The sequence below is a fragment of the Typopeltis vanoorti genome, chromosome 5 (assembly GCF_054136105.1).
Source record: "Typopeltis vanoorti isolate ZY-2024b chromosome 5, IOZ_Tvanoo_1.0, whole genome shotgun sequence".
Taxonomy (NCBI): Eukaryota; Metazoa; Arthropoda; class Arachnida; order Uropygi; family Thelyphonidae; genus Typopeltis; species Typopeltis vanoorti.
This window is the reverse complement of record NC_143553.1, coordinates 111,982,501-111,991,823: the sequence shown is the minus strand read 5'-3', so window position 1 is coordinate 111,991,823 and position 9,323 is coordinate 111,982,501. Positions and strand designations below refer to the sequence as shown.

The window sequence follows — 9,323 nt, the reverse complement described above, 5'->3', positions numbered from 1 at the left end:
ATTCTGTTGTCATTCGCCATCAAAACTAGACACACTGAAGATGTATTTGCGTTTTTTCCCAGAGAATTTAATTTTTTGTAAAGAAACAATAAGTTTCCTTATATTCATTTCTGGAGGAAGTAATATTCTAGTCTTAAATTTAACTAAATTACAACATTACATTCCACTAAGATAGTGGGGTGTTCAAAATTACAGGTGTTTGGCAGCATTTTTTCCTTCGATTAGCTGATATCTTCTCAACTGCAACTTTTATACCAAAAATAAAAATAAAATAAAAATAACATTTATCTGTCTTGTTCTATTATGACATTTTACGCAAACTTTTACAAAACCTTTCAATTTATAAATGTCAGAATATCCTCTACAACCCTTCAGTATACATATCAACAATCTAATGATAGTGTTAAAACTTATCTTCACGGGTCTTTTTTTTTTTTTAATTATTCAAGCCTGCAAACAAGACATGATTTTTCTTCTTTCGACGGAATCTCAGTTTTAATATTTTTATAAAAAAATATCCCAATATCATTGCGTTAATATGCAGGATTTCATGTCACCACCTTTCTGTTGATTTAATGTGCAAAAAATTCGTTTATCACTTGGCACGGTTGATATGAAGAATAACAGGTCCTCGACATATTCTCAAAAAATATTCATAAGAGATATTTTCTTTCGACTCCTTCTTAAAATATGGTTATTCTTTGTGAAGCAATAAAAAATTGAGATAAAACTGCATGATTATGCTAAGCAATATGACATAATGAGATATTCTTATATTCATATGTATTACTTTCCTATGAAATAATATTGTTTAGAACAGCTTCCTTGTAACACTGTTGAACTAAGAAATCCTTTTGACCTCAAGGTTAGCAAAACTAATGACAAACGTTGCAAAACTTTAAGAATTGTTAGCACAAGGAATCTTTCCCACTGATTGGGAAATTTGTGAGTTTCAGAAGAATTTTCAATGAAAGGAATATTTGCAAAAATTTCAAATAAAGTTGTGTTAATAAATATCTCATTCCGACGTAGCAGAATAATCCAATCTTTGGATTTTATGAAGATGTTTTAAACAATAGAGAATTAGATTCATACTGGATATCCTCGGGTTAGTGTGTGTAATGCTAATAGGATTTATTGTTCTCATGTGTACGGAGTTCTGATGAATGTACAAATAAGATATTATAATTATTACTTTTCTGATATTTTATTACAAATTGCAAAAGGCATTCATTTTATTTTATTTTAATATACTTAATTATAGTAATTGTAATAGAAAAGGCATTACATTAGCTAAATATTTGTCATTTTGTTCGCATCGTTCGAAGCCGATGTATCTTTTATGTGAAGATAAGTATATAATTAGATTACGATTTTTATTCTTGATTTATTCATTTTATATTATTTTATTTTTAACTTTCTTTATTTGTTTATTTTTCAATGTGACTATTTCAATGTTAGGCATTTGATAGTGCCGAGTGTTCAGTATAGGGACCACAAAGCTCTCTTTAGTGTAGCATATGAAGTTAGGTTCTTTATATTTTATGGAAGGTTATTTAATAAGTGTGGTATTTAGAACTGACGGATTGCTTATCCATGTGCATTGTGATAATCAGTTGTAATGCATGTTATACGCTGAGTTCTTAATTAATATGAAATTTTTAATGTTATTCGGAATTTATGGAAAAGTCGTGTCTTCGCATGATAGTGGAATGGCTAAGATTTGGTATAGTCAGAAGGCGATTGCTGGTATGTGTTAAAATACGCAAGACCTGTTTTAACCATCAGCCCATTTTCGAATGTGTTTCGTTTTTTCATTAAGTATTCCGATGTAGAACTTTATCAAGATATTCCGTATCTCATTATAGATTCCCTTACTCACCTAGAGATTTGTTGACGATTTACGTAGTATCTGAAGGTAATATGTCTTGTACGTAATGCATTTTCCACAAACATATGTGCAGTTTATTGTGAATATAATTTATGTGTGTGTGTTCCATCGCATAGTGTAATCAAAATGCAGGCCTAAGTATTTGATATTTGTAACATCCTGGATTGTTGGGCAAGGACAAGTTTTAGTGTTTTCTTCAGACAATGTGGGATATCACATTTATTGAAATGTGCAGAGATCTATAGTTATCTGCGGATTTCTAAATATGATAAGTTGGGATTTATTGCAGTTTACCACCACAGAATTGCTCATGAGCCAATAAGTGATTATGCGGAAGTCTGATTGTAAATGTCGTTAACCTGTTGATAGATCTTTGTGTATGGATATGAGAATTGTGTCATCTGCGTACCTGCAGATGTGCTTGTATATTCTAGATTGGATAGATCGTTTACGAATACAATCATCCCGCAACTTACGTCCGTTCGAGTTACGTCTTTTCGAAGATACATCCGTGATTCGATAATGGAATAACATTTTCGGTTATATTTTCTAACAAGATGCAAGCATAAAGTAAAAAGGTTTCTGTTGAGGAAAATACACCATGCGCAGTGGCAACAGCGCATTCAGCGCCAAACTACCATGGCAATAGGCACGTTTCTTCAACCGTTCTTGTATTGATTTTGTGTTTGAGAAATAGGTTATTTTTGTATTTATCTTTAAATATTTGGTGATATTTTGCGCAACATGGTCCCTACACGACCAATCAAAAATCCTAGTGAAGAATCACAAAAAAAGAGACGAGCGAGCAATTGATCTTCAAACTAAGTTGCTATTTATAAAGCAACATCAAGCTGGTAAGCCCGTGAATTTGATCGAAAATGCCTTCGGATGATCTCCTTCTGCAGTGACGACCATTTTGAAAAATAAGGATAAAACTGTAGAGGCTGTGAAAGGCTCTGCTTCCATTAAATAGAAGATAGTGACGAAGTAACGACAAGATCCTATCGGTGATATGGAAAAGATACTTGCATCATGGATAGAAGAACTGAACCAAATACGCGTACCCCTTAGCACAATGACCATAACCGCTAAGGCACTAAGTCTCTAAAACGTGCTGAAGGAGAAAGCAGGGCCCAATTACGATTACGAATTCAACGCTTCTTCCGGTTGTTTCATGAGATTCAAGCAAAGTTTTGCACTGCATAATGTATAAATGGTGAATCTGCAAATTCCTATGAGAGGTCTGCCAAGCAGTTTGTGGAGAAATTGAATAAAATTCTTACGGAGGACAGCAAATGTATTAAACAATACATTTGCTATATTATATTATATAATAATAAAAAACACAGCAAATGTTTAATATGGATGAGATCGACTTGTTTGAGAAACAAATGCTCAGGTGAACATTGATCCGCAAAAATCTAAAATGTATGCCTGGATTCAAAACACTTAAAGACCGTGTTACGGTTCTGTTAGGGAGTAATGTGTTTGGATATAAACTGAAACCATTTGTGATATAGCACAGTGAGAATCCGCGAGCCTTCAAAAACATTAGGAAGCATACCCTTCCAGTTCCTTATCGGAGCAATTAGAAGTCATGGATGACTCAAGAATTGTTGGATTGCCTTAATCAACTGTTATGCGAGTGAAATGGAAAGATATTGTGTGAAAGCAAATGTAGAAATTAAAATTGTATTAATTCTAGATAATTCTCCAGTCATCCACCTTACAAGACTGAACTTCATTCCAAGATCAAATCATGTTTCTCCCTCCAAACACTGCTTTATTGATTCAACCGATGGATCAGAGAGTTCTTGCAGTGTTCAAGGCTTACTATCTACGAAGAATGTTCCGAGGAAATTATGAGACTCTCATACATTTCTGAAAAGTATTCAATATTTATCATGCTATTAAAAATATTGCTGAGGCTTGGGACGAAGGGACCTCCCAATGTATGAGTGGCATACGGAAAAATAAATTAAAAAGGTTTTTGCACGATTTTGGAAGTTTTGAAAAAAATTAAGTCTTTTCTAAATTGAGTGAAGAAATAGTTAGCATAACAAAAAATCTGAATCTCGAAGTGAATGATGACGACATAATTCAACTTACAGAAAGTCCCCCCCAGAAGAGCTGACCAACAAAGAATTTCTCGAACTGGAGGAACAAGGTATTGCAGAAGAGGAAGAACGAGAAAAGGAAGAGGGGAAAGAGAAACAAGAAGAAGTAGTTAAAGAATTCACGGTGGCGTGTCTTGCAGTAATGTTCTCTGCAGTTAGCGATGTTCTCGAAATGGCTGAAGACAAGAACCCCAAAGGTAAACACTAATTATTGGTAGAAAGGAAACTGCGTGATGCGCTTGTTAAAAACAAATTTTTGACGAAAAGAAGAAGAATATTAAGCAAACCACATTGGTCATGTTCATCAAAAAATAAAAGTTACACCAGAAGAATTGCCTGGTACTTCACATAGGGAAGGTAATGAAGATGTGGTTTTCGAGAAAGTTTTAGTACACGTTTATAAGGTTTAAAAATTAAAATAACAGCATACCTGTTACGGTTAAGTCCCTAACCCTTATAACTTTATTGATTTAATCTATGGACTTACGCCCTGCCGGATGGAATGTAACTCGGACGTAAGTCGAGGGTTGACTGTATATGTATTGAAAAGGAAAGAACTTGCCCCTTGAGGAATGCCCCAATTAATTTCAGTTCTGTAGCTGTAGGTACAGTTCATTTTTATAATGCTGGTTCTGTGTTTCAGAAAGTCTTCGAACCAGATGTGGAGTTTACAATTTTAGGTCTTATGTCTATCGCCGGGTATTTTTTTAAGTATTGTGTGCGATATGGTGTGAAAAACTTAAGAGAAGTCAAGAATAAGCACCAAGGCGAAGTGTTTTTTTTTCCCTTCTCAGGAATGAGTTTATTATATCAAAAAGATCTTCAAATAAGATACTTATTCGTTTATTTTTTTACGAAATCTGTCTTGAGTGTTGGATATCATATTGAATATCTCTATATATGTGGATAACTTTTCATTCACTATTCTTTCAATGATTTTTACTATTACCGATAGCAAGGATATAGGTCTGTATTGTTAATTTCGTCCAATTTTCCTTTTTCATGCAGTGATGTTATCACTTCATTTTTAGGTCAGAAAAAAGGAATGAAAAATTTTAGTTTAACAATTTGGGTATAACTGGCGATACGGTGGTGTGAGTGCGGGTTATCTCTTATTCGTGTTTACTCAAACCATAACCGTATTTTCAAATCCATAACCACATTTTCAAATCCATAACCACATCCAAATTCTTTTTGGGTTATCAGAAGGAACCAAAGAATCTTAAATATGCATGGATAGTGATGGTATTTGCTTTTCAAGACCGAGTATAGTACGCCTAAAGTTTATAATTTATTTTTCCATGTAGTATTACGTTTTTGCGCTAGTTGCCTGTTACTTAATCTAAAGACAAATATAAATTAATATCTTTTAAATTAGTCTATTGCCACACATTTGTCCAACATTTTGAACAGTGCCAATTTTTGATCAGTTCTGGAAGTTATCTTTCTTCAGTCCTTTGAGGAGAGTTGCATTTATTGTATTCGTGGAAAACGCTTTTCCTTCAGCGTTAATTTCAGCCGTAGAATAACTGAAAATTAGAGTGTGTTAAATCGGACGAATACTGTGGATGTCATGTTTTTGTCGAATAAGAGTAGATGTGTGCAACTCAGCTATATCGTTATAAATCACGAAACCAATCACCCACTTCTGCGATCTTTTTCAACGCACATCATTTGGCAAACGTTCACCTCCTTCATACTATTCAATATTAACCGTAGTTATATAAGGAAGAATTTCGCTCACACAGTTCCTTCCAGTTCAAAATGGCAACGAAAAAAACAAACAAAAAAACATGATATTCATATTGGATTGTGATTGCTGGGCCATCTTCGGCACAGGTGTTTTGAATATTTTCCTCTGTGAACTCTGAATCTTGGTCTCAATGTCAAAAACATCCATTCAAGATTCATCTTATATTATGACATTTTGGAAATGATCTTACCTGAAATCACATCAATCTCAATTCCAATGAAATCAGCAAAATGCACGGAAGGAATTTAACGCTCACTCATTTCACGTTCAAGATTTTTCTGAAAATGTGTTGTTGAACAGAGCTGAATGAAATATGGATATCATCTGCAATTTCTCAAATGGTCAATATTCTGTTCAAACAAATATTTCATTATCTTTCGCCACGTAGTTATCTTTCATAACTAAAGTAACCTAACTGTAAGAGCACAAAGCTACATTACATTATATTATATTATGACTCGTTTTATCTTGATTAATTGTATAACAGTCTACATATGTAGTTTAGAACACGCATTATTCGTTGCCCCATACGAATACATAGTTAGACATCCAGAATCTCTCAATAAGGGTCTCTCATTAGAATCCTCGTTCCATCAACCAGTTGATTAATGAATGTCCTTCCAATTAGTTGTCATCTGAAATATATTTCGCCAGACAAATAGAGAACGGGATGCACATCTGTAAAATTGTGTTACTTCACCCTTCGAAATCGAAATATGCCTCTGTAGGTTTAGAAAGATCGTTTAATTCTATTCAAAATAAATACTTTAATTTAGCAATCGTTTATTAATTTATATTCAGGTATAACAAAACTATTTATTATTATTGTTGGTGGTGTTATTGTAACAAACAGTCAAGAACCTTTTGCAATTAATATTTTTATGATATACAGTATATTTCCGAATAATCAATAACTTCAGATTGAAAATATGGAAGTATAGGATCGCATTTCTTACAATGGAATTAATAATGAATTCAAATCAGCTATTATTCTAACGTATACCTATATACTTCTCTTCTTTTACTTGTTAAAATAATTAGCATATTATTTTTTTAAGTATATTCCCGAATGAGTGTTTAAACCATCAGTTTATCCCGTCATAAACTAGTAAAAGAGAAGAGAATTGTACATATTCGTTGTACTGTATTTGTACTGTGATCATTAATGGCGATCCTCCACAGAATAACCAATTCTTTTCAAAGTCATAAAAAATAAACATTTCTTCTTATATTGATTGTATTCAAGATTTGAGGTGTTTTTTATGTGTTTGAGAATCAGAATTCACTCAATTAGAAACCATTATAAAAATTATTTACAATTAAATATAAGAAATATATTAAGGAAGAGATGGTGTATACGTTTTAATTATAACAATGTAATTAATTCGAGTCATATAAATCAGAGGTTCTTAAATTTTTTCTACGATTAAATGACTAGGAAATCCTGACAGTACTCTTAATTTAGCACATTTTTGTACTCTAGTGTCAGGTTTTCAGTATTTTAAATAGACTAAGAAATAGAAATAATAATCATATTTATTGAAATATACGAACACGGGAAAATGTCTTTAATATTGTAAAATTAAATTTTTATAGTTTCCAAACTTTAGATATGTGGATAAAAATAAGAAAATTAGAAACGTTCGTACGAAAAGTTGTATTGCTGATAACGTTAATAGTTCTATAATAAATATTTAATTTACTAACATTTATCGATATTTACTGTAACCACCTCAGAAACCTTCTCGCGACAAATCATAATTATTGTGACTCACATTTAAGAACTTCTGATATAGATTATACCACCGAAATAAAAACTCGAACCAAACTGCTGGGTAATTCTTTTTTGTGAATGTCACACATAAATCGATGCTAATTTATAGCATATAAGTAAGGACCATGGATATCGATTAAAAATCTAAAATTCCTTAAATACATTTAAGGACTTCGAAAGCAGATCTTGGTGGTGATGGTAATCTCAAAAATGGACCAAGGAAATCGTTTATCACCAATTAAACTGTGAAGTTTTAAATAAATATTTGGGCCTAATGGATAACCGTACTTAACATGATGAAGTCGGCATTTCGAACCACTTCATAGTTATATTTCACAAGTAAACATTTATAGGAAGCATTGAGCATTCACTAGGGCAACAATTATTACCATAATTAAATTATTACATCTTTTGTATGACGGTATAACATCATTTTAAAATTATGTTTTGCTTTAACATATCTTAGACATTTTACCATCAAGATAAACACACTACGTTTCTAGAAAATACCGAATATCATTAAAATTTCCATATCAAATAAGCCTTGACTACATAATATATATAACAAGTAATTACAAAAATGCATATGAAAAATGAACGTCCTATTAAGCAGTGTTTTATGGAGTATGATAACCTAACTTTGATATATATATATATATATATATATATATATATAACCACATTATCCGATCAAAAGAGTCCGTACACCCCTCTATAATTCGGAAAGCGACTTCTAGATGTCACTTCGACACCTCACTTATCGTTATAAAAGGAGGCACGGAGCTGTGTTTTGTTCAGTGATAAGAAGATCGAGCAGAATAAGGGAGCTCACTGACTTCGAACGTGGTCTAGTTATTGGTTGCCACATCAGTAAGAAATCTGTCAGAGACATTAAAACCCTCCTCATGTTGCTCAAGTTAACAGTTGGTGACGTGATTGTGAAGTGGAAACGTAAAGGAACAACCACAACAAAACCAAGGTCTTGTAGGCCACATTTAATGACAGACAGGAACCGTCGAATGGGGAAGAAGGTGGTCCGCGGAAACCGCAGGACATGGAATGCAAGAATCATTCAAGAGTTCCGCAGTGTTAGTCCAGCCAGCACCATGACTAAGCGTCGAGAGTTAAGAGGAATGGGTTTCCGTGGGTGAGCAGCTGCCCATAAACTAAACATTTCTCCTGCGAACACTAAGCGTCGATTGAAGTGGTGTAAAGAGTGACTTCACTGGACAGTGGACATCTGGACTTGGAATGGTGAATCACGCTTTACCATGTAGCAGTCGGATGGTGGGGTCTGGTTGTCTGCAAATCATGGAGAACGTTTCCTGCAAGCGTGTGTAGTGTCGACAGTGAAATTTCTAGGAGGTGACGTAAAATTCAGAGGTGACCTTCATGAAATGGCCCTCTCGTAACAGTAAACTCAAATCTAAATGCGGAAGGGTACAATGATATTTTGACCCGTTGCGTACTCTCTACGGTAAATGATCAATTCGGTGATGACTATTGTCTGTATCACATGACAATGCTACGTGTCATAAAGCAAGGTCTGTGAGCGAATAGTTTGTGGACAATAATGTTCCAGAAATGGAATAGCCAGAGCCCTCACCTGAATCCCATAGAGCACCTTTGGGAAGAATTAGAACGCCGACTTCGCTCCAGACCCCAAACGTCCACATCAGGGACTGTTCTGGCTACACTTATTAAGGAAGAATAGGCTGCGATTCCTCCAGAGACGTTCCGATTCCTGGTACAAAGTCTTCCCGGCAGAGTTAGAGCTCTCATAGAAGC

General features: G+C 33.8%; 1 protein-coding gene across 1 annotated transcript; it reads left to right on the top strand.

Moving 5' to 3' along the window:
• The first annotated feature begins 8,272 nt into the window (after positions 1-8,272).
• Positions 8,273-8,686, top strand: LOC150106728 (uncharacterized). The gene has a single exon (XM_090393463.1). It carries the CDS (start codon positions 8,273-8,275, stop codon positions 8,684-8,686), a length of 414 nt encoding a protein of 137 aa, XP_090249589.1.
• Positions 8,687-9,323: the final 637 nt, after the last annotated feature.